Below are 25,155 nucleotides of genomic sequence, written 5' to 3' on the forward strand. Positions count from 1 at the left end.
ACTCCTTCTGCCAGGTGGATACGGTCTTTGCCACCGTTACATCTGCTCGGAGATGACTCCTTCACTACTGTCCGTTCTGCCTGTAGATGGCAGGCGCTGCACCAAAGAAGGGAAAAGTCGCGGAGAAGAAGGGTCAGACGTTCGGTGAGATGAGGGAAGACATGAGTAAGATGAAGGAGGAGTTTGTTGAGCTGTGCGCTGAGCCCGCGAAGAAGGGGTTCGGACTCGCCGGGGACAACAGTCTCGCGGAGATGGGACAGGAGTTCAGCGCGGTGTGCAGCGAACTCGACAAGAATCTGGCCCTCCTGGACGGTCAGTGATGTTTTCTATTCTACAGCCAAAGCCTACAATGGACATATAGATTTTCCTCATTAATTATTCAAATTAAGTCCCAATTTGCATAATTTGTCCAGTTTGTACATCTCTGTCCAAACTACCTGCGTATGAAATAACATGAAAATCTGTCGTTCCTTTCTTCAGTAATTCTCCTTGGAAGATTTTTACAAATACGCCATTGCAGCTCCAGTGACACATACCAGGGGGCCCAAAATTGACCTTGGCCTTTCTCATCCCGGCACCTACCCACATACCAAATATCCTTACAATCCATCCACACGTTCTTCAGTTATGCTGATTTTAGCGTCCAGTGACACAAACATGCACACTGGATAACACACGCGCATACGCCATGCAAAACAATATCCCCATAAAAAAGTCCTTTTTTTTCATGGAGATAACTACGCCTTTACCTGCATGTACGTATTACAGGAGAGATGTCCCTCAGCAGCCTCACAGTTGAGCTCCGGGTTCTAATTAGTTACTACCTGGGAGATCCCGGTTCAATCCTGGGAAGGGCATTCGGTTGGGGCTGCACCCGTAAATGACATCTTTCGCATTCGTCTTTTGGAAGGGACGCGAACAAACTAACGAACGAACGAATAAATGATGCGTAATGCAAGGACAAGAAAATTGATGAAAAATATTCACAATTTTGACCAAACTGAATTCAGTCATGCGTCACAGCTAATCATAGGGGGGCGGTCACCCTGGCCATGGCCTCACATAGCTGTACAGAGTTGGACATGGCCACAGCTATGTCACTAGGGTAATGCATTCCACTTGGTAGCTGCGGGGGAACAGCTGGGGCGGTGTGTCTGTTTCTTCTGTATAGACGTGTTGAATTACGGATCATGTCATATTGTGCCGTTTGAGTTTGATGTCATAATATTGTCAGTTGCTACGGTAACATGATTTTTATAACCTTGATATACATCAAAACAGCCTGTTGTCATATCGGTCAGCGTAGCTGGGGCATCTCTGCACCGAGTCAGCCACACCTGCCCAGCTGTTGCAATCTTGTGGAACGCACCTAGAGGCGCATTTTTGAACTGCACGGCAAATGAATGAATGAATGAATGAATGAATGAATGAATGAATGAATGAATGAATGAATGAATGAATGCTTAGAAAGCAGATTCTCTAGAATCAGTTGCCCTAGGTGAAATACGGCATTATTTTCGGATTTACCAAACGCCGTTCCCCCATCCCTGTTCGTTCCGCCTGGTGCAGAGTTATGCGAGGATGACGAGGACGATGAAGCCGAGGATGAAGCCGAGGAGGCAGCGAAGGCTGAGCTGGCGGAGGAGCAGATCGCGCAGATGAGGCAGCTGTTCTCACAGCTCGACCCGGCCGGCAGCGGCAAGGCCTCGGCGGAACAGATGATCGAGGTGTACGGCTCCATGGGCGCCGCTCATAGCGAGGAACGGAAACAGGTATTTCATCAGTCAGTGTGTGCTACAACGTCCCCGAACTTTTACCATTTAGAAGATCAATTCCCCACACAGGTATGACGTCATGGCTGTTTTAACATGACGTCATCCTCTGCAGGAGATCCGTGATTGGATGAATGCTTGTTACATATGACGTCTCCCCCGAAGGAGATCCTTGATTGGGTGAATGCTTGTTATATATGACGTCATCCTCTGCAGGAGATCCGTGATTGGGTGAATGCTTGTTATATATGACGTCATCCTCTGCAGGAGATCCGTGATTGGGTGAAGACTTGTTCTATATGACGTCATCCTCTGCAGGAGATCCGTGATTGGGTGAATGCTTGTTAAATATGACGTCATTCTCTGCAGGAGATCCGTGATTGGGTGCAGAACGTGGACACGACCGGAAGTGGAGCCGCGAGCGTGGAAGAGTTCCTCGCCTGGCTGCAGATGGACAAGTACCTGGGCTCGGAAATGTCCGTCTTCAAGCAGTTTGACAAGGTATTTTGTTTAAAACTGGCCACGGGGCGCCAGGACCGAGTTTTTACGATATCTAGTGAGAGGGGGTAATGGGGCCAACACCAACTTTTGTTTTAATTGATTGTACTCATTTTGCAGTCCGAAAAATATTTCTCTACAGACACCCCCGTACACCCCCTGGGTGATTGTTTAGTGGGGCCTATAGTCCCCAGCCAGCGATGTCCCTTTAGCTCAAGAGCCTCACAGTTAAGTTCCTGTTTCTAATTCGTTGCTAACTGGGTGACCCCGGTTCAATCCTGGGTCAGGACATCTCGGCTGGGGCTGCATCGATCTTTCGGAAGGGACGTAAAATGGGGGTCGTGTGTTCGAGGAGGAGCCTCAAGCACGATAAGTGGGAAGGGCCAGCGACCCCTCCCTTTTAGAATGTACTCAAGCAAGGAAACTTGCTGCCCTGTGTGACACTAGATAGGTACCCTTCTTCTTCTTAGGCCTACCGCCCATCCTTGGGCATAGGCCACGGACTAGTTGCCTCCATCCGGTGCGGTCCTAGCCTCCGTACTGACCGCTGGCTCAAAAAAGGTGGCTGGCTTTTTTGAGCCAGCGGTCACAACGGAGGCTGGTACCGGTACTCAGGCTAGTGCGGTCCTGGGCCCTTTCTATCAGCTGCTCCTTTCACATCAGCCACTAGGTCCCTCCTCCATGTGTTCCTCGGCCTCCCCCTCTTCCGCTTCCACGGGGGTCCCACGTGAAGGCGTCCCTTGTGCTGCACTACAAGGGTCTAAACGAAGTAGAACCCACCCTAGCCTAAAACCCACCCGTCCAATTGCAAGTTAACCCTACCTGACCCCAATGTTACAAGGCTCGATGACGGACCATCTTCATGTTGGATTGGGTCTGCTTGTGAAAGTAACCCGGTGGTTGTACTGACTGAATTACAGGATAACAGCGGCTACATCGACAAGAACGAGATCATCCAGGGCATGAAGGAGTTCGGCGGGGTTCAGGTGTCGGAGGAAGAGGCGGAGAAGATGCTGAAGGACGCCGACACGGACGGGGACGGGAAGGTCGGTGTCACCCCCCCCCACACACACACACCCACCCCCTCCCCCCCACACCCACAAAACACAAACGGTCTGGGTAACAAAGTTCTCTGTTTTCAACCTGATGAAACTATCGATGGGAGCCGATCATGTTTTCAAACTGTGGGCGCTGTACTTAACCATTCACGAAGCAAGGTACAGAAAAATTAGACGTCCGGGCAACGCTTTTAAGGGTGAAGATTGGAAAGGCGAAGAAATGCATTTCAACCTGTTGACAAAAAGAGTTTGGTACATCATCACAGCTCCTTTTATGGAATTGACTTGTCATTGTTCCCTTTGCCGTTACAGCTCAACTATGAAGAGTTCGTGAAGGAGTTCATCATACATTGAAGCAGGGTCGGGATTTCCCGCCTATTACCACGCTTCCATGTTTGGCAAATGGCTCTACGGTGTTGTGAACACGCTGTGACCCCCATACCATAGTAGAACCGTCCACTGCAACCTCCCTTGACCAGATGTTTCGAATAGTAAGAACTAGAAATGAGTTTGTTACACCGTCTTCTGGAACAAGAGAACCTACCTCCTGATGCGGAGTGATAGTGGAACAACGGTAGAGGACTTGTTGTTGATCATACCATGTTCTGTGATTTTTTCATAAAATTAGTGATCTTTTTTCGTGCGGCTATGGAGATGTTGAAGGAGGCTGTACATCAAATGAAGCCAGTGTGTCTCATGCACTGTACTACTGAATTTGCAGTGATGAATGTAGAATTAACGATTTAAAGGCACTTGGGGAGAGATAAAGGCACTTGGGGAGAGATTTTGTCAAAACAGGGCACAGAATGAGGAAGAAGTTAACGCACAAAGTTTGACATGATAGAAGAGCACATATGACATGTCATTTCCAAGTGATGACTGTAGCTAATTGCAGTGTAATTATGAACCGAACTGACAGCTGAGTGAGCATTATCTATCCATGTCGACTTGGCGTTCTGCGTTATGAAATAACGTTATATGTATTTCATATGAGAAACATTTTATGTATGTTAGTGTGCGATGTACGATTCCTTTTGGGCTTTGATCGATTATTTGTTGCTATTGTAATGCCGACACTGTGCAGATTTTTGCGTTGTGCAGGCTGTGTAATTTTGAGTATGACTTTTGATTCAAAGTCATGCGTTTGTTTCTGTCGTTTCCTCAGGCCCCTAGAAAAGCAGTTTGAGGAAAGACGTCTTTACTTTACTTTATCACGAGCCTGATGAAGAGCAATTGACTAAGAAGATTGATGACCATTTTTCATTCCTTCTTTTTCCAAGTCCTTGGAGAGTGTTGCAGCCACAAAGTCTGATATCTTACACTTCACACAGTTGTAACTGAAACAAAACAATGAAATCTGGCAAACGAGATTCTTGGCTCACATTTGACATTTATTCACTTTTCAACAATTTCCAAGAGTCCTCAAATGTAACAGTTCAGCATCAATATTAAGTCAACCAGTACAGTAAAACGAAAAATGGAAAATCTCAGAATTTCGAGGCTGTGCCATTCTGCTTGTCTATAGTTGCGTCCGAGCTATCTTACATCTATAGGCCTATAAGCAACATTGTGTTCTCAAATACATATCTTTTCATAATATCCAAGTTTCAACATATGAACCTTTCATCATTTATAGTGCAATTTTATCTCTTAGACAAGGTGAAAAAACACCTATTTTCAACAGAGCTACGTCTAATAAACCACGGAATCTTAAATACAACTGAGATACTTCAGGCAAAATGCTTTGAAAGCACTGGACATAGTTGAGTGTCTCTTTTTCCTTTTAGCCCACCCAAGGTATCATTTCTCTCTTTACAAAACTAGTGTCTGGAGTTAGCTACTACGTCAACTTTCGTGTCTACTACGGACGCACCGTGGCCTGTGGAGGCCGTGTAACAGCAACGTTATTGCCTGAGATCCTGACTTCATCTCCCAGTTTCCACTGCTGGGAGTTACGTCGTAGTAAGCTGGACCGCCCCCCTCCCCCTTGTGACAGTCTCCATTGTATAAGTATCTAGGGTGGGGAGGGGGGCAGCCGTTCGGATTAGCATCGTGTACGTCCTGACAAACAACATGTTCGAACATCTTTACTGTCAAATTTTCTGAGAGCGTATCTGGTACAGAAGTCCTAGCGTCACCAGGCCTGTACATGAGGGCTGTACACATACAAACATGTGGCAACATTTCAAACGTCGAGCCAGCGGCGGCCCCTGTACATCCGGGGGTCTGGTGTAGGGGCGGGCTTCCAGAGAGAGCTACTGTGTACTTTATATCCATACTTCTGCAACAAGGAGGGTGGGAGGCGCGGGGAGGGGGGCGCTAGGCGAAGCCGAAGCCCTCGGAGCACTCCTGGATGGCGATCTTCAGCATGTAGTGCAGCTTCTCGTAGGTCTCGTAGGGCGGCAGGTCAAGCTGGTTGAAGCTGGGGACGGATGAGGAAAAGTATGAGTGAAAAATATATCATCTTATTCTCAGCTCAATATTTCCTTGGATATTTGTACAACCCTAGCCTTACTTTTTTTCATGGGTAAAAATGACAGATGAAGCCCGTACAAGGGCCTTAAGAAGTAAGATCAAAGGTATCCCTAACTTGGAGGCAGGTCCAGCTGGTTGAAGCTGGGGACGGATGAGGAAAAGTATGAGTGAAAAATATATCATCTTACTCTCAGGCCACAAGAAGTTAATTTCTTGCATCTTGGCTATGCTTTTAAGAGGACAAGATAAAAACAGAGGACTGTGAGGAAAACATGAATCTGCCTAGTATGTTCACTCCCTGAAACTGATTTCATCGGAACCCAACCCGTCATGGAAGCGACCTAGAGGTCGCCCTAGAGGAAGATGGGAAGACCAGATCTTCAACACGCTCCAGGGGCTGGGGATCACCAGAACCGACTGGAGGGTCTTTGCCGAGAGCAGACCAGCCTGGCGAGCCCTATGCATGTCTGCAGCCGCCATGCATCAGGCACTGATGCCTGCCAACGATTGATTGATTGAAACTGTGTGTACCAGGGTACAGGCTTTCCACTCAGACTCTGTTGAGTTGGTAATCATGTTCATTTTCCAGTCTACAATTATTTCTATAAGTTCAAACATACCGTATCAAATCAAATTTGTCTGGCCCTATTTATCTTCTTAAAGTTATTTTGAACTAAGTTTGTACAACCCTAGCCTTACTTCTTTTATGAATAAAAATGACATATGAAGCCCATGCAAGGGCCTTAGAAAGTAAGCTCAAAGGTATCCCTAACTTAACTAAGTAGTATCAAACAAATATGCTCCAACCATGTATGTTCAGCGATACAAGCACTCTTCACCAAACTGTGGTACTTAGTAGTGAAAAGCATGGTGGACAAGAGCAATAGCGCCCCCTACCATGTGTGTGCAGAAGGCAGCCTGTCCGTGGAGCGGTCGTCGCGGTGGATCTGGAACTTCTGCGTGCCGTTCATCCCCTCCAGGTGCGAGAAGCCCTGCAGCGGCACCTTGGACGTCCCCGTCACAAACTGCAGGAACTTGGCACGGTCAGCCTGCAAACGGGAAAAAACAGGGTCTAAGCACTACAGGTCTCAATTCATGTAAGTAAAGGTACTCTCCTGCTGCTTGAAATAAGGAGGACAGTAGTAGTAGTAGTAACAGTAGTACAGGTATTATCAAATACGTCTTAATCATACTGGATCTGTAGGGAGTTGCTCTGGTACTTGTGGTACCTTACCATGGTACCTTACTGTGGTACCTCACCATGGTACCTTACTGCGGTACTTTACTGTGGTATATTGCTGTGGAACCTTACTGTGGTACATTACCATGGTACCTTACCATGGTGCCTCACTGTGGTACTATGGTACCTTACCGTGGTACCTCACTGTGGTACTAACCTGGTCGTAGGACCTGAGAGCTCTCCAGAACCACTGGATCTGCAGGGAGTTGCTCTGGTACTTGTGGTACTCGCTGTTGGCCTTGAGGTCGTCCAGGTCGATGTTGGGCAGACCAGAGATGAGCAGTTCCAGTTCCTGGGGAAACAGTCATCCATGATCAATAATCAGCAATATATTCAATAGTCATCAATAATCAGCAATATATTCAATAGTCATCAATAATCAGCAATGATGTCAGGCAAAACCTACTGAAGCTTTGGACATCAGGTAGTTGGGATACAGCAAGTGCCAAAGTCAAAACAACAGTCACGGTATTGTGTCGTGCAAAAATCAGAAAGATTATTTGCATTTGAGACACTCAACTGTTACATTATCATCTTTTATCAAATGTAGAATGACTTAATGTTGAAAATGTCAAAATAACAAACTGTCTTCTTAGATAACCATTATTACCACCACTTATTTCTTGTCTATGTTCTGTCAAATTTGATAGTAAAATCTGAGGTACTAGTATAAAATATGACAAAACATAGACGAGAACACTTTTAAAGGAGGTGAAGAAAGAAGTAAAGGATCACCAACAACACTGATTATTTTACAAAACACAACAAAACCAGGTCAACAAGAGGAGATGAAACAACTGGTCATCGACAACATTGCTTTTTTTAAACTCTATCATCATCATGGCTTGTCGCTATTACTCTCCACCCAGTTTTGTTGGCTTGGAACAAGAAAGACATAGTAGTAATGGTAGTACAGGTATTATCCTACAGATAGTACAGGTATTATCCTACAGATAGTACAGGTATTATCCTACAGATAGTACAGGTATTATCCTACAGATAGTACAGGTATTATCCTACAGGTAGTACAGGTATTATCCTACAGGCAGTACAGGCAAACTCTATGAAGCACAAGAAAACCATTCTGACCTGTTCGTTGAATATAGAGATGAGTCGTTTGGGAATGATCTCATAGAAGCCCTCCAGGAAGGCGTCGATCTGCTTGCGGATGGACCCGGTCATCTTGAGCTGGCACACCAGCTTCACGTACTCGTGCTTGTTCTCCTCTGTTACCACGATGTTGCGCCCGTTCTGCTTCAGGTCGCGAACCTCCGTCACGCCAAACTCCTGGATCTGTAGAATAATACAACACAGACTTTACTACTGACACCAAACTCCTGGGTCTGTACAACACAAAACTGAGTTAACCACTGCTTCAGGTCGCGAACCTCCGTCACGCCAAACTCCTGGATCTGTGTCAGGACAATCACAACAGACTTAACTAGGGCTGTGGACCTAAACCCTGTAAAATGTTTCAAGTACAGGTCCGGACCTGTCAACATCAACTGTACCTGAACAAAGCAAAGCACTAGTGGACATCATTTTTTTAGACTTATGACAGGTAAATCCCATGTCAAAGATTGTTTAGGTACACAGCCCTAGACGTAACTACTGACACCAAACTCCTGGATCTGTAGGCAGACAGAAACCACAACACAGACTTAACTACTGAACACAATTTATCTCTTCTGTAGGACTTAAAAGTCATCTTCGTTAGCCAGATTCTATACCATCAATTTGGGTGAGTAGTGTGAATGTTTAGTATTGTGGAAAAGGGACATTTTATATTTATTGACCATTGTTATCCCATGCATAATTGTGTAAAAAGAAGACTTGTGTGTTTTTAAAGTATTGTTCCATGTCAGCAAGTGTACCCAGCCTACCTCAGTGCTGAAGGTGAGTTCCAGCCCGGACTCCTCTATGTTGTTCTCCAGCAGGAATGTCAGCCCCTGGTAGAACTGGTAGTCTTCACTCTCCATGTCCGTGTACCTGTGGGGGAGGGAGGGGGGCATCAAAGGAAATTATTTTTGTTCAGATGGCAGCGTATGCAACTGAATCTCGATCCAGTTTTAGCTTACAAGATAATGTACAAACTCAGATTAAAATAGGTTTTGAGTGAAACAAATTGTGACTGTATATGGTGTGTATTTGTAACTATCGTACTCTCCAAGGCGTATAATAATGCGTACTAAACTCTTGTAATAGCAATGCAGTACAATTCAGCCCTTGGCCTGCAACCAAGCTTTTAATCCATGTTGTTGTATTGTGGAAACAAACCAGTCTACTACTTACAGCAGGTCGTGGACTTACCAAACGTCATAGAAGACAGGAATTGTTGAGAAAGATTGGGAAAAAAAGAATCCCCCTTACTTGACGTTCTTGCCCAGGATGTGCTTGTAGAAGGAGCGTGTGAAGTAACACTCCAGCAGCTTGTTATCGTAGATGGCCTTGCCGATGACGCGCCCCACGAACTTGAAGTAGCTGAGGTGGTTAGGGTTGCAGTGGGACGAGGGGTTCGGCCGGTACGTCACTCTGTCACCTGGGAATGGACAAAATTTGACATGAAGCTCATCTGGTTCCCGTATCATTAAATGATTGAACAGATGCCCAAATTCATTTGCCAACAGGAGGAAAAGGGCTTGGACTGTCAGTGAAGCAAGTTTAATTCAAAAAGCAAAATTCTGAATTTCCAACAAACTTTCAGCATGTTTTACACTCTATCCAGCGGGTGAAAAGTCATGCAATCCTTTTGAGTTATGATCCCAGCCAGATACACAACTGTGCCACTGGTCCAACATAGAAGGGATCATTTCAATGAAAATTCCTCGACAAAGATTGGAGTTAAAACTTGAACAGTCAAAAATTTGGGTAAGTCCAATTTTTGTTTGGGTAAGTCCAATTACAGTTAAACTTTTGATTCAGAATGGGAAATGTTGTTTACCTGGAGAGATGGTGAAGAGGGCATAGTTGGGGTTGAAGATCTCCCTGGAGATGATGAGGTACCACTCCCTTAGCAACCCGCCCGCATCCTGGCCCTCCTCTCCCTCAAACACGATGTACAACCTGACAGATAACATCAACAGTTACTTCAGCTTTGCAAACATCAGGTGGGCATATTTGCAAACACACTTATTGTAACTCTGCACTGATAAGTACTACTGTACACACAGCGGAATGCTATTCTTTCAAAATTTGGTAAGAAACTGTAATAGTTTGAGTATCGTCTGACAGTAGATCTATTCAAGATAAACATGAAATATTCCACAATGCAGATGGAAGCTTGAAAGTGATCATTGCCATTTTGAAGACAATTTTCATCTTTTCTGAAAGAGAAACTTCAGCTTGCAAAGAAATGTTTCTGAAGGAATACAACTTGAAGGCAAAAGCAGCGCACCTGTTTTTGAGCTCCTCTGGCGTCCTTCGGTGCAGCTCGCGGAAGGAGTCCTCGAAGACGTGGTCGCGCCGGACGTGCACGGCCAGGTCCTCCCGCCGGATGCCTTCGTCCATGCGCTCCAGCTCCTGCCGGAAGAACCGGCGCTTCACGTCGAAGTCCAGGATGTGCGTGTGGTCCACCAGCACCGAGAACGGCCCGTCAGCCAGGTGCTGAGTCGACTGCCGCAGGATCTGGTTCAGCACTGTGCGATGCGTTTCTGGAAGGAACAACGAAATATGACATTTTAAGGTTAAACGCCCAAAAACATCAACTGTGTGTGTGTGTGTGTGTGTGTGTGTGTGTGTGTGTGTGTGTGTGTGATTCTGTGTGTGTGTGTGTGTGGACTAAGTGATCAAAAATCTAGAATTCTAGAGTTCAAAATACAGCAATCTTATTTCCTATCAACAAGGTATGTGTACGGACTAGTGAGCATCTGGGTTAGCACTGTGTGATGGGTTTCTGGGGGGCATCGGAAAATAAGTGCTAAAATACCAATGAAAAAATCTGTGCGTTCTTGTATTTAGTACATGATCTGCGATGGGTTTCTGGACGGAACAACATGAGATTTAACATTAAAACAATGAAAAAAACATCAACTGTCTGTGTGTGAGTGTGTGTGTGTGTGTGGACTAGTGATTATCTGGTTCAGCACTGTGCGATAGGTTTAAGCACTAAAATAATGTGGAAAAAAACTGTGTGCGTTTATGTGTATCTAATTTAGCACATGATCTGGTTTGCCACATTGTGACAGAAGACTACAAGACACAAAAAGCCACAAGACTCATGACATACTAAGACACAAGAAAGCTGTGAGACGTACTTGCGAATCTGAGGAACTTCTGTGTGTCGTGTGGAAGCCCCGTGATGTTTGCTACGGAGGAAACGGAGGCCACGGACTCCTGGCGCCCGAGACTCGTCCCGCTGTCGGCGGGCGTGGCCGGGAGAGGCGACATGGGCGCGTGGTCGCTGAGGTGGCTGTCGTGCCGCTGCCTCTCCGATTGTCTGCAGCAAACAGAGCGAAATAAATGGTTAATGTTTTTGTCAACAGCAGGACAGAGGCTATACCATCATTCCATCAGACTTCCTTGGTACAGAAATTCCTAGATTTAGATATAGTCAAACCTGTCCTCAGCGACCACGGAAGAGAAACGGTCGATGAGGACAGGTGGTTGCTCACGACAGGGCAGGTTTAACGATGTAAAAATGGACGGGACTGTTTTAATGTGGTTGCCTGCGCCAGGTGATTGCCTGTGCCATTCTTCTCCTAGGGAAATTTCAAACTGCTGAAAGGGAACGTTTGTTAACAGCTTTCAGAGTGTGTAAAAATAGAAGTGGTAAGAAATATACAATACACAAACAATAATTCCAGTGAAAAAAGAGTTGGACAGAAGTTCCACCCCACCTCTGCTCTGCTGCTTTCTTCTCCTTCTCCGCGGCGTGCACCAGGAAGAAGGCCTCGACGGCAGGCTGCAGTACCAGGACCGCGTGGTGGTCCGTGGTGTCCGACAGCGCCGTCAGACACTCGCTCAGCGTGTCCCACAGCTCCTCAAGGGTCAGCTGGCTGCTCAGCCGCGGCAGCTCAGGCTCATCAGGCTCCTGAAGGAGGCGAAAGGGAAAGTTATCACATTAAGGAAGTTCCTGGAGGAGATGAAAGTGAAAGTCATCAAGCAAATAAAGTTCCTGAAGGAGTTGAAAGTGAAAATGATCAAGCTAATAAAGTTCCTGAAGGAGTTGAAAGTGAAAGTAACCAAGTTAAGGAACATCTTGAAGGAGTTGAAAGTGAAAGTGACCAAGTTAACAAACATCTTGAAGGAGTTGAAAGTGAAAGTGACAAAGTTAAGGAACATGCTAAAGGAGTTGAAAGTGACCAAATTAAGAAATCTACAGATGTTCTTGAGGGAGAAAAAAGCGAAAGTGATCAAGTTGAGAAAATAAATGAAGGAGACGAAAGTAAGAAGTGTTTGGCATGGTCTGGTTGAAGTTTAATGTCTTTTCATATTATATCATAATATCAATCTTCCAAACCATTCTAAAATCAATACAAAGTAGTTGCCAGGATGAGTCCCAAAATAATAGAAAGTGATAAAAATGAAAATAGAAGTTAGACGACTTTCTGACCTCCTTCTCCTTCTTCCCGGCCTGTTGTTCCTCGTCCTGTGCAGGCGTTTCCTCGGCAACGGGCGCTGCTGACCCCGCCGACCCCGCGGCCTGCTGTTCCACGTCCATGGGGGCCTCCCCGATGATGTCACCCAGCGCGGCGCCTGCAGGGTCTTCTGAGGACGCTTCCGGCTGGGGAAACAACGGTGAAACACATTCAGCTTATTGCACAAATAAGTTAGTCATTCATCTTATTTGAAAGAGAACGTTGTTTTTCTGTGTGTCTTTTTTCTGTTTGTCATATTTCTAACTAATTTTAGACATCTTTGCCTTTGAAAATTTCGTATGTTGCTCCAAGTTTGACAGACGTTGAATCCCAGGCTAGTCAGGGGTTTAATGTCTAGTGTCTTTTCCACAACTTTGCAACTTGGGAGAGGAACTACAGACTAGCAAATATACTCTCAACTTGTTGGTCCTGAAGTAAGGTTTTCTATCAAAGAACTATAAATGGTGCATCAGTAGCTGACAGAAGCAGAGACGGCCCTTACCGGTGCAGCCTGGTCCTCGTTGCTGGTGGACGCCCCTGCGGCTGCCGTGCCCGGTGCTGCCGGCGCGGAGTTCTCCCTCTGCAGCCTCTCTCGCTCCCTCCTTCCCACCATCTCGATGATGGCCTCTGCCTCGGCCTCCAACGCTGCAACAGCCGAAGCTACGCTTGACGCTGTGGTGCTGATGTTTAAGCCTCCTGTGCATGCAGGGTTACACTTCATTGGACCAGGGATGTCTCCAGCTTTACATTTTTTTCCATCCCACTCATTCTTTGGGATCCAATGTTTTAATTTTCGTTGTTGAAAATCTGTCATCTTAAACCTAAAAAGATGTCATGAAGTTCCCATTTTTTTGACAGACAGGGTGACATCTTTTTCCATCCCAACAAGCAAATTTCCATCCAGGGAATGGAGGAACGGGTCCTGAAGACAGCCCTCCGTTGGACTCTGACTAAATCTAAACATTTGCAGCAATGAGACTGCGCAAAGGTGCTGCAGGTTTTTCCTGCAGCGTCTCCACAACCTTTTTATTCAACTTTGAAGAATTTCAGGTTTCCTGGGGCAATTTTGTATCAGCAATACAAACAACTTCTTTCAGCAGTTGTGCTCTCAAACAGTTTTTAATACCTGCAGTGTTTCCAGAACATTTTTATTCAACTTCGAAGAAATTCAGGTTTCCTGTTCAAGTTGAGGGGCCATTTTGTAACAGCAAGACAAACAACACCCTTCAGCAGTTTTGCTCTCAAACATTTTTTTATACCGTTCACCTAAAATCACAGAAACAAAACTGCACCAATTTGAAGCAGATTTTTCATGCAGCGTTTTTCTGCAACCCTTCCCTTAACCTTCTCCCTGCTGCATAACCCTGTATCCAACACAAACTTGTTGCCAGAAGGCTTCCCCAGCAGGAAGAAGGTTAAGAGAATCTCTGAGATAGAGGAGGAACATTGGACTAGTTTCCCACCCAGCTATTGGAGGCCATTTCACATCAGCAACACAGATAACTTACTGCAGCAGAAGTTGCTGCACAAAAGTACTCTGTAGGATGTTGGAGTTTTCTTTTTACACAACCAGTCACTTCTCACCTGCTGACGTTTCGCCAGGTAAGAAGTCACTGGTTGTGTAAAAAGAAAACTCCAATATCCTATGTTCTACCAACCTGATGGAATTATTTTGAAAAGTTACTGCAGTGCACAATCCAGGCTTATTGAACTAACATGTCTGTTAGTGTGCTGCATTGTTATATAAATTTGGGGTGAACAAAACGCTTAACTATCATCAACATCTGACCACTAAACAACAATGCTTATGAACTGACCTCCTCTTTTACATATAAAGCACATCACGTAATATAACTTTAACATGTAAAAAAAGATGACTTAAAAAGATCTTATATCAAAACTCATGTGAATCCATCAATGTGGCCAGTTATTGAAGAGGTTTTTATAACATCTTCATCTTTAAGCATCAACTTGGGTCCTTGCATGTAATGTGACTAAATTACAGGAAGACATTTCAATATTCTTAAATCTTAAAGGGGACAGCGAAATCAGTCTATTTTCTGACAATGTTACTAACTTGTGTCCCACGAGTCAAAAACGACAGAGAAAATTTGCACACCTTGTCTCTTCTCGGCGTCGCGTGCCTTCTTGACGGCTCTCCTTGCGGCCTCGCGAAGCTGGATGATGACTTTAAGGATGCGCAGGAAGAAGCTCTGCGTGGACGTCTTGGCGGTGAGCTGGGCCATGCTGGGCAGCTGCAGCTCGCGCCCCCCTTTTACCTTGGTGGGTGCAGCAACGACTACCATCTGGCTGTCAAACCTGGGGGGGTGGGAAGAGACATTTGTTAGTTTCTACATAGCACAACCCTTAACTTTGGTGGGGGCAGCAACCACTACCATCTAGCTGTCAAACCTGGGAGGGGGAGGAGATATTTGATTGTAAGACACAGTTTCTACACAGCACACCCATGGCTCTCTGATCAACCATTCACCTTGGTGGGGGCAGCAACCACACCCATCTGGCTGTCAAACCTTGCAATGGGGGAGGAGACATTTGTTGATTTCTACACAGCACATCGATGGCTTGCAACAAGCCTTTACTTTGGTGAGAGCAGCAACTACAACTAATTGGCTGTCAAAGCTGGGAATGGGGGGAGGAGACATTGGATTGTTAGACACAATTTCTACAACTCAACCCCCTTTTCCAGTTACATTTCTGAGAACATGACATATTTACCTGTTGAAGATGACTACCCTGCTCTTCCCTTCTCCACTCCTCCAGGCCCCCCACCCTCCCAACATGACATGTTTACCTGTTGGAGAGGATTCCCTGCTCCTCCCTTCTCCGGAGAAGATAACTCCTCTATGCCCCCCTCCCAACATGACATGTTTACCTGTTGGAGATGACTCCCTGCTCCTCCCTTCTCCGGAGAAGCTTACTACTCCCAACGTGATATGTTTACCTGTTGGAGAGGACTCCCCGTTGTCTGGCCTGCGATGTTCCAGCTGCTCCCTCCTCCGGAGAAGCTAGCTCCTCCATGCCTCCCTCTGCTCCGGAGGCTCCCTGCTGCTTGAGCCTGGTGATGTGATCTCGGACCTCCTGCAGGAGCTGGAAGATCTGCTCACACAGGGTGTGGCCTGCAGGGAAACAAACTTAACCTTTAGAACACTGAAGTAGTCTTAAAGCTACCGATTCTCTATTGTTTACAGGGTTAGGCAACAGGGAGGAGGTTAAGGAATGATGTTTGCCAACAAACGCCCAGTCCTTCCCCCATTCTCTTCCAAAAACGTTATACTAACTACTGTAATCAATTTAATATAGCAGTAGGAAAATATAGCGGTTGGAGGAAAATGGAGTAGGTCACGGCACTTAATTCTAATGGTGGGAACGAACATTACTGTCTCAAATATTAGTGATCAAATACTAGAGATGATGAAATTTTAGCTGTTGACTAGTGACCGTTAAAATCAGCTAAAATCAAGTTAGTTAACAAATAAAGAATTACGTACTTGGATGAAAAGCCATGGAAAGTAAGCACAATATAGTATATCTCTCTCTCCTTTCCTCTAGTTCTCCCATAGCTACAAACTATCAGTCATACAAATACAACACATTCCTCAATGAAAACTTTCCTACTTTCTAATCAAGGATAATCTCACATCCCATAAAATCCACATCATTCATTTCTGGCTAGGTGAACAACAACATACTTGTCAGCTCAACTTTGCCTGCTTGATTAAACGGAACAAAAGTAAGGTCATTCTGCTCATGATCTGCGTGGATCATCATTTTTGTTGAATCAATTTTCCCTGCATTGTATGATAGCTAGTGGGGTGAATTAAGTATCCAAAAACCCTGCAGTGAGTGCTAACCGAGTTGCCTGCCGCCCTGCAGCAGCAGTTTTAGGACAGACTCGCGGGTCTGGTTGTCTATTCTGGACAGCTGCAGCAGCACGTTGGTGGCGTCCTCCAGACCTTCCTCTGAACAGGAGTGGGACGTCAGGATCTGTAACAACAGCACAAACATCAGCACTAAGGACAGGTAAAATCTTCTACTGAACAGGAGTGGGACGTCAGGATCTGTAACAACAACAATAACATCAGCACTAAGGACAGGTAAAATCTTCTACTGAACAGGAGTGGGACGTCAGGATCTGTAACAACAACAATAACATCAGCACTAAGGACAGGTATAACCTGAACAGGAGTGGGACGTCAGGATCTGTAACAACAGTAAAAACAACAACAACATCAGCACTAAGGACAGGTATAACCTGAACAGGAGTGCGACGTCAGGATCTGTAACAGCAGTAACATCAGCACTTAAGACAGGTAAAACAACATCAGCACTCAGGACAGCATTTTTTCACAGCTGTGACTTCAGTCAATTAAAGATTGTCCAGCTTCCAAATTAAAAGGATACAGGGCTAGAAGCCCTACATTTGGTGCCTTTCTACAGAAAACTTGACGTTTGAAAATGGTGTAACTGGACATTAGGTTTTAATGCTTTTGTCAGCAATCACTGATCCAATTTATTTCTACAATTTAACTTCTTTTCCTCTTTTTGGTCTCTGTTTTCAGGGAGTACTTACATCTACAGCCAGCTGGAGTTGCTTCTCCAGCATGATGCTTGTGGCTCTCCCTGCGGAATCGTCGAACACAGACGAGGTTGATGTGGGGCGGAGGGGTACTGTGTCCTTCCTGCTGAGGGTCGGGGAGGGCGTGGACGTTGCTGTTGGCACCAGCTCAAGAGTAGACTGTACAGGAGCTGCAGAACAACAACAGCAAAAATATCAGCACTAGGGACAGGGACATTATACAGACTACAGTAGCTGCAGAACAACAACAGTAAAAATATCAGCACCAGGGACAGGGACCTTATACAGACTACAGTAGCTGGAGAACACCAAAAACATCAGTATCAGGGACAGGGACCTTCCACTAATAAGGGGGGCTTTAGAACTACAGAAGAATGGATAGACTGATCATGGCTATCAATCTAAGTAAACAGTGTAACCAAGTTTTAATGGGGGAAGGTGGGGCAATGACATCAACAACAACAACAATGCCAGCACCAGGGACAGGGGCTATGAAACTACAATAGGGTAAATAAACCGATGAATGGCTGTCAATCTAAACAAGCAGTTTTAAAAAGTTTTGATGAGGGAAAGAGGGGCAATGACATCAGTCTTCAACAGCGTCAGCACCAGGGACAGTAACATGACACTGTGCCATAGTTGAATTACAGGAACACATAGGTAGCAGGTTTCTCAATGTGGTACTGTAAAGAGGAGTGAAATTTTATATAAACATATCTGCTGAAAGAGCAAGATTGGGTCACAGGACTAAGGCTTTTCACAATCAACCTTTGTGGTACATGTAACTATTTGCCATGCCTTGTGGTAACCACTTCCAGCATCTTTCCTGTTGTGCCGTTACTATGGTTACAAGTTGCCATAGTTACCTGTTTGTTCCGCTGGTCTCTGTTCCGCCGCAGCTGCCTCTGTGCCTCCGGCTGCTCCTGACTCTGTGGGGAGAAACAGAAGATCATTAATAATCACCCAGAAGGCAATATAACATCACAGCATCTTGTAAAGACCCCAATTTGAGAAGGCAACCAAATGAAAATGTACAGCCCTGGGGTAAAATAGTGTGATCTTTTTCATGGGAGAAAGGTAGCCATTCATTCAATACCCAGAAAAAAAATATTGGCTGGATCAATTTGGTTTGAGCAGCCGGACGTTACAGGACGTTTTAACCCATTTTAATTACTCATTTTCGACAAATCTGATGGTTTTTGAAAATTGTTAAGGACACCAAAAGTTCTGAATATATCAGACTTTCACAGTTCTAATGTCAGCATTGAACATTGCAAAAAGAACTATCCAAATTCAAGAGTTTCAAATAGCCAGAAGCATGACCTGTCGCTGCCTCGTCCGTCCTGTTCTCCTCCCTCCTGGCGGCCTCCTCCCTAGCCTGCTCCTCGGCCTTCTTCATCTCCTCGGGCAGCGCGATGGAGACAAGCGACAGCAGCCTCAGCAGCTTGTCTGTCAGCACGGAGCTGCGCCGGATCACCGGGTGCGCCAGCATCTGCAGCAGGAGTCCCAGCGGAGACGTCTCCAGGCTCTCCGCGCTCTGCTCCGATTCGCTCCCGCTCGCCCCCGCTCCGTGCGACTTCGCCGTCCCCTTCCCTTTCCTTCCAACGCTCATGCAGTCCAGCTTGACCAGAACGTCCCAGAAGTCCGTGTCCGTTTTACTACTACCTACTCTGTTTGTTGTTACAACACTTGCTGTGGTGGGAGGGGGAGTCTCTTTTACCTTGTTAGCCTGGGTTTGACTACTACTAGTGGAACAGGTCCCGGCTTCCCTGGCCTTGCCAGGGATGAAATGTCCGGGGAAAACCTTGGCTAGAGAGATGAGGGTGTCCATGACGTGCCTACATACGATGGGGGAGGCCTGGGGGTGTATATGCACCGCCCCGCTGTGTCGCTCCACGTGTTTCTTCCCACCGACCTTCTGGATTTGGAACACGTTAGCGCGGCAGCCGAGCGCGGCGTCCAGGCTTATGGAGAGCCAGGAGGGTTGCGAGGTCCGTGTATCCATGGCCATGTCCTGGGACGTGGAACTGGAGGGACGGGACTTCTTTCCTGAACCCTTCTCCGAACCATCCGTGATCTCCAGGGGCTGGAACAGGATAAAAGAATATTTGGTTAGCTCATCAGAGAATAATCAACAAACAATTGAAAGTTCATGTTTTGGTAGAAGTCAATTCTGCCAATCGCCCTCACAAAACTTGCCACAGAAGCAGTGGATTGCCCATTTCTTGACAAAGACTGGAGCCGATTGATAAAAAATTAGGGTAAGTCCAGTTTTCATGTTGGCAACTGCAGTTCAAATTTGATTCGGACAGACATTTCCTTGTGCCCATGACATGTAGCGTACCTTGCAGAGGTTGTCGCCCGTGCGGTCCAGTATGGACAGCAGGGCGTGCACCACCCACATGCGGGTGCCGTTGTGGTAGCAGAGGTTGGGTTAGGGTTACGTACCTTGCAAAGGTTGTCGCCTGTGCGGTCCAGTATGGACAGCAGGGCGTGCACCACCCACATGCGGGTGCCGTTGTGGTAGCAGAGGTTGGGTTAGGGTTACGTACCTTGCAAAGGTTGTCGCCTGTGCGGTCCAGTATGGACAGCAGGGCGTGCACCACCCACAGGCGGGTGCCGTTGTGGTAGCAGAGGTAGGGTTAGGGTTACGTACCTTGGAGAGGTTGTCGCCTGTGCGGTCCAGTATTGACAGCAGGGCGTGCACCACCCACATGCGGGTGCCGTTGTGGTAGCAGAGGTTGGGTTAGGGTTACGTACCTTGCAGAGGTTGTCGCCCGTGCGGTCCAGTATGGACAGCAGGGCGTGCACCACCCACATGCGGGTGCCGTTGTGGTAGCAGAGGTTGGGTTAGGGTTACGTACCTTGCAGAGGTTGTCGCCTGTGCGGTCCAGTATGGACAGCAGGGCGTGCACCACCCACATGCGGGTGCCGCTGTGGTAGCAGAGGTTGGGTTAGGGTTACGTACCTTGCAGAGGTTGTCGCCTGTGCGGTCCAGTATGGACAGCAGGGCGTGCACCACCCACATGCGGGTGCCGTTGTGGCAGCAGAGGTTGGGTTAAGGTTACGTACCTTGCAGAGGTTGTCGCCTGTGCGGTCCAGTATGGACAGCAGGGCGTGCACCACCCACATGCGGGTGCCGTTGTGGTAGCAGAGGTTGGGTTAGGGTTACGTACCTTGCAGAGGTTGTCGCCCGTGCGGTCCAGTATGGACAGCAGGGCGTGCACCACCCACATGCGGGTGCCGTTGTGGCAGCAGAGGTTGGGTTAGGGTTACGTACCTTGCAGAGGTTGTCGCCCGTGCGGTCCAGTATGGACAGCAGGGCGTGCACCACCCACATGCGGGTGCCGCTGTGGTAGCAGAGGTTGGGTTAGGGTTACGTACCTTGCAGAGGTTGTCGCCTGTGCGGTCCAGTATGGACAGCAGGGCGTGCACCACCCACATGCGGGTGCCGCTGTGGTAGCAGAGGTTCCGCAGCACGCGGTGCAGCCGGCTGGTGTTCAGCTTGGGCTCGTCCACGAACAGCAGAACCAGCAGGCAGGCCAGCGCCTCGTGGTCCAGCAGCTGACGACCGCGCAGTCGAACCTGGGGGGAGGTGGAAAAGGAATAATGGAAATGTCCATCCAAGATCTGCACTGGTAGAAGGTATTTTCTGAGGCAGATTTAAACAGTAATTTCCAACACACACTAAAGATAGGACTGTTTCAAAAATTTGGGTCAGTCTCCCCACGCTCATGCACGTACAAAAATTTGGGTCAGTCTCATCTTTATTGTATGTCTACTTCAGTTTGTCAATCGAGTTCTTGAAAATCTAATCTTCCACTGGTCATAAGTAGAAAAAGAGTTGCTTTGTACCATGGATTGGGTTGAATGGAATGGAAAATGTTATTTTTGACAATACAATGTAGACCATGGCCTAACATCCCATCCTGAGGACATCAAACATTTCCAACAGCATAGAAGTCTGGTAAGATCAGAAGTTACTACCAAGCTGCCATGAGTTTGGTACTGATGGCTTTTGTTCATCACACAGTTATGCTAATGTCTAACAATTTTCAGTGCGTGGTTCATGTATTACCTGGTTAGCCGTAGTGGCAGTTACTGCGTGCCCCTTATGTCTATACGCTACGGTTCATGTCTTACCTGGTTAGCCGTAGTTGCGGTTGCTGCCCGGTTGTGCTGCGTGCCCCATCGCCATGTGTTCCTGTGGTGCTGCGGGAGGGCGGACTGGATGTAGTGGATCCCCCTCCCTCCCAGCCGACTGGCCAAACCTGCACAACACCAACAACATCCATGTCTTAGCTTAAAGGTTCATTTGTGTTGGTTAAGAAATCATTCTGAAACCAGTTTTAACTGTAATTTCCAACACAAAAATTGGACTTTTTTGGACCCAAATTTTTGACTGTACAACTTTGTCAAGGAATGAGCAATCAAACGCTGAGATGACGTCATGTTATGCAGATAGCACACTTTCTGCAACTTATGGTCCACTGCTCACCGAGTCACGTGTGCTATCTCAGTATCTGCATAACGTGACGTCATCTCAGCGGTGGATTGCTCATTCCTTGACAAAGACTGGTGTTGTACAGTCAACAATTTGGGTAAGTCCAATTTTTGTGTTGGAAATTACAGTTAAAACTTGTTTCAGAACATCCATGTTTACCTCAGCCCAGGCACTAAACATAGGTTCATCCCTGAATACTGTAAATGTATCTAAGTTTGTGGTGATTCAATTTAGCAGTAGGTACAAAATGGAGTATTTGCGGTGGTTTCTACATGTAGTTTGTGGTTGAAACAAGGCAGAAGAAAAAACAAGCATTTTCACAGTGGTTTGAAGTCTGCGGTGAAGAGATTACCACGAAAACCGCTAACAATAAACCCACCGCAAACTTAAATGCATGTACAGTAGCTTTCAGGTGGGCAAGGCACTGGAGAAAAGTCTTCTTTTGACACGAGCTCAGAACCTTTCTGTAATGGCTAGGGTGTCTTCATCAGAGCTTAGTAAACCCTGATATTTCTCGCCCGATGTCACAGAGTTTATCAAGCCCTGCTGAAGGCGGCTGAGTAGCTGCACAAATGTTGTCAGGGAAAGCTGCTGAGGTTGTGTAAGAAGAACACGCTTCTCCAATGGAAAAACATGTCACTTTCTTCTACAGGTTGTGGTAGGGTTTTCTTCTTTAAAACCTACTGCAATGCTTGCAGTATGCAGGATTGAAGTGAGAATTGAGGTTTCCTTACTAATGTAGATTAAATAAATTTGTAATGGACCGATCCTGACTGTGCATCACAATTAGCAGGTCAACCAATGATAGCATGGCAATAACTGGTTCGACCAATGAGGGAGTGGCTGCATGTCAGCCAAATATTTGGATTTCTATGATTTTTTCTACATAAATTTTGCATGTTTTGAACGAGGTGGGTGGATCTAAGGGATCAGACCATTATAGTCCAATATGCCCTCGCAGTGCACTAGTAAGTCAGATCTGTGCACTAGTAAGTCAGAACATTTGTAACATCAGGAACAACATGACTGCCTGTTGTTGAGAAGATGCCGAATGTTTTCATGATCATTCATCTTGTAAGAAATGGATGGATATGTATAAAATCCTGTTTGACAAGGCGGAAATGGCGATTTATGAAGAAACTTACAGGCTAAGTGTAAGATGACAGAAATTTTGCATAGGGAACATTTAAAACATGTACATGTAAGCCATATTGTGGCATAAGTGCTGGCAGCTACATGTACATGTGAAAGTGATTATAGCAAGCAGTGTTTTTGATAGCGTAAAGAAAAAAAAGGCTTATGGGCGGTTTTACAAACAAACTTTAGCCAAAAGAAGAAAACAAAAGCAGAGGAAAAAGCTTTTACATGGCAAGAAGTGACAAGAAAAAAACAAAACAGGGCTGTTGTTTGTGCTTGTTTCGTCAACTAAATTGGCAAGGGAAATTAGCCCCTTTTGGAGAGAGCTACACGTAACAGCTCCAAGTGCCAAAACAATGTTTTCATCACAGCTTTCAAATGGGTTCACATCTGGGACGAGAGATAGTGAAGAAATATTGGATAGATCTTCCAAAGAATAAGTGTCAAACGAGCCAGTTCAAGTTCCAAAGCAAACACATTCTCTTCTGCACTGGCTTAACTCCTTTTCCTAAGCTACCAGTTCTCCAATACATCTTCAACCTTCTCCATTTTCAAGTTAATTGTATTTTCCATTAATTCTGCTAGTACAAACGATTAAAATCATCTCAAAACAGGCAACATCTAAAACAGAGAACTGTACTACAGATCAAAGTGGTTTGTGAGCTGCCTGTGCCAATCATTACGAAGGGAACCAGTAGCATTTTGAATAATCTTTTCTTGTTGTGTTTTTTTGGTGCTGCCTGCGACTTTGGGCGTCTCAATGAGTCTGTACTACTAAATCCACAGTGTTTTCCTGTGGCTCCAAAGCAAATATGTTTGAACAGACAGTTTTTGGGGTGCCTACACTCTTACAAACCAACAGGCAGCATCTCGATCAGGACCTTTTCTGGAGTTACAACCATGTTTCAAACTGACTTTTTGAGGGAGGGGGGCTGCCTTCGTTCACAGGCAGCGTCTGAACCATTTTCCTGGGGCTACAACCATGTGCCAAGGCCTGGCTCTGTGCACAAACAGCAGCCCATGGTTCTTGCCTGAGGTCCTAAGGATAGCTGAAAGCACGCTACCGCTTGCCGCGCTGAAGAGCCGCTCCTGCATCAGCTGCCGGTGTCGCTCCTCGAGCTCCCGTCGCAGATTCCGCGCCTCCGCGGCGATCTCCGGCGGCATCACCGCCAGAACTGTGTCGTCCTGGGGACACAAACAGCACACCATCAACATCTACACACATACACAACACACCATCAACATCTACACACACGTATGCGCGCACACACACGTCAGGCATCACCGCCAGAACTGTGTCGTCCTGGGGACACAAACAGCACACCATCAACATCTACGCACATACACACACACAGGGTTCAGCGCCTCCGCGGCGATCTAAGGCGGCATCACGGCCAGAACTGTGTCGTCCTGGAGACACAAACAACACACCATCAACGTTTACACGCACACGCATGCGCGCACGCACGCACACACACACGCACACGTCAGGCATCGAGGCCAGAACTGTGTCGTCCTGGGGACACAAACATGTTTTCAACACAATCTACACAATCATCATCGTCTACACACACGGCAGCAAGAACTGTGTCATGCTGGGAATACAGGGAGGGTTTCAACATAATCATCATATATGTCATCTTTCAACACATATCTACACACACGTCAGAAATCACGGCAAGAACTGTGTAATCCTGAGAATCTCAAAGCTATCAATATTAAAATGCAACCTACATGCAACAAATGTTGAGAAAAGCTTTAGGTTCTGCATAAAGGTCTACAGGCTGACCCCCCTACACAGAACCCCCCTACACAGTACCCACCTACAGACCCCCCCCCCCCCTGTACTGTACTCACCATATCAGCCAGGACCTGTTGTCTGAGAGAGCTGGGCAGGTTCTGGATGAACCCGGCCGGATCTACAGGCTGTCCCCTACACAGTACCCCCTACACAGTACCCCCCCTACAGCACCCCCCTGTATTGTACTCACCATATCAGCCAGGACCTGTTGTCTGAGAGAGCTGGGCAGGTTCTGGATGAACCCGGCCGGATCCACGGGCTGCTCAGGGTTTGCGGCCGCTCTCTGTGCCTCCAGTCTCTGCTGCTCCATACGCTCGTACTGTAAAACCTGAAGGGGAGGTACAGACACATTTATAGTATCAACGTACTGTAGAACCTGAAGGGGAGAAACAGATACATATATAGTATCAACATAATGTAAAACCTGCAGGGAAATACAGTAAGGTAAAGCGGTCGTACGTCAGACTGAAGACGAAGCATGGCGCTTTTTCGTTAGC

The 25,155-nt window shown here is 46.5% G+C and overlaps 2 protein-coding genes across 3 annotated transcripts in view; one reads left to right on the top strand and one right to left on the bottom strand.

Moving 5' to 3' along the window:
* The first annotated feature begins 61 nt into the window (after positions 1–61).
* On the top strand, positions 62–4,080 carry LOC136434326 (squidulin-like). 2 transcript variants are annotated; one of them, XM_066427087.1, is made up of 5 exons: positions 62–312; positions 1,570–1,772; positions 2,142–2,273; positions 3,191–3,316; positions 3,641–4,014. In XM_066427087.1, exons 1-5 carry the CDS (start codon positions 87–89, stop codon positions 3,680–3,682), a joined length of 729 nt encoding a protein of 242 aa, XP_066283184.1. In that variant the 5' UTR covers positions 62–86; the 3' UTR covers positions 3,683–4,014. The 2 variants fall into 2 exon arrangements, with proteins under 2 accessions (XP_066283184.1, XP_066283186.1); XM_066427089.1 differs by lacking the exon at positions 3,191–3,316 and having other exon boundaries at positions 3,641–4,080.
* Positions 4,081–4,698: 618 nt separating this feature from the next.
* LOC136434547 (E3 ubiquitin-protein ligase HUWE1-like) overlaps positions 4,699–25,155 on the bottom strand; it is an 83,028-nt gene continuing 62,571 nt past the window's right edge. The window contains exons 64-87 of the mRNA XM_066427411.1: positions 24,849–24,986; positions 23,922–24,042; positions 21,360–21,487; positions 20,389–20,801; positions 20,081–20,150; positions 19,561–19,650; positions 18,540–19,302; positions 18,083–18,145; positions 17,211–17,386; positions 16,492–16,624; positions 15,582–15,756; positions 14,739–14,938; positions 13,122–13,315; positions 12,595–12,765; positions 11,879–12,072; positions 11,297–11,478; positions 10,438–10,693; positions 9,985–10,106; positions 9,414–9,582; positions 8,927–9,032; positions 8,133–8,336; positions 7,201–7,335; positions 6,701–6,852; positions 4,699–5,750 (exon numbers count right to left, since the gene is read on the bottom strand). Of these exons, the coding sequence (XP_066283508.1) occupies positions 5,648–5,750; positions 6,701–6,852; positions 7,201–7,335; positions 8,133–8,336; positions 8,927–9,032; positions 9,414–9,582; positions 9,985–10,106; positions 10,438–10,693; positions 11,297–11,478; positions 11,879–12,072; positions 12,595–12,765; positions 13,122–13,315; positions 14,739–14,938; positions 15,582–15,756; positions 16,492–16,624; positions 17,211–17,386; positions 18,083–18,145; positions 18,540–19,302; positions 19,561–19,650; positions 20,081–20,150; positions 20,389–20,801; positions 21,360–21,487; positions 23,922–24,042; positions 24,849–24,986 (4,458 nt within the window). The 3' untranslated portion in view covers positions 4,699–5,647. The remainder of the gene's footprint in view (positions 5,751–6,700; positions 6,853–7,200; positions 7,336–8,132; positions 8,337–8,926; positions 9,033–9,413; positions 9,583–9,984; positions 10,107–10,437; positions 10,694–11,296; positions 11,479–11,878; positions 12,073–12,594; positions 12,766–13,121; positions 13,316–14,738; positions 14,939–15,581; positions 15,757–16,491; positions 16,625–17,210; positions 17,387–18,082; positions 18,146–18,539; positions 19,303–19,560; positions 19,651–20,080; positions 20,151–20,388; positions 20,802–21,359; positions 21,488–23,921; positions 24,043–24,848; positions 24,987–25,155) is intronic.

This window comes from Branchiostoma lanceolatum, chromosome 5, assembly GCF_035083965.1.
Source record: "Branchiostoma lanceolatum isolate klBraLanc5 chromosome 5, klBraLanc5.hap2, whole genome shotgun sequence".
Lineage (NCBI taxonomy): Eukaryota > Metazoa > Chordata > Leptocardii > Amphioxiformes > Branchiostomatidae > Branchiostoma > Branchiostoma lanceolatum.

Excerpts from the sequence above, each read along its gene's own strand:
- LOC136434326 (XM_066427087.1), top strand. The coding sequence starts at position 87 with ATGGCAGGCGCTGCACCAAAGAAGGGAAAAGTCGCGGAGAAGAAGGGT. Across the intron at positions 1,773-2,141 it reads ATAGCGAGGAACGGAAACAG|GAGATCCGTGATTGGGTGCA; the intron begins GTATTTCATCAG and ends CATTCTCTGCAG. Across the intron at positions 3,317-3,640 it reads ACACGGACGGGGACGGGAAG|CTCAACTATGAAGAGTTCGT; the intron begins GTCGGTGTCACC and ends TTGCCGTTACAG.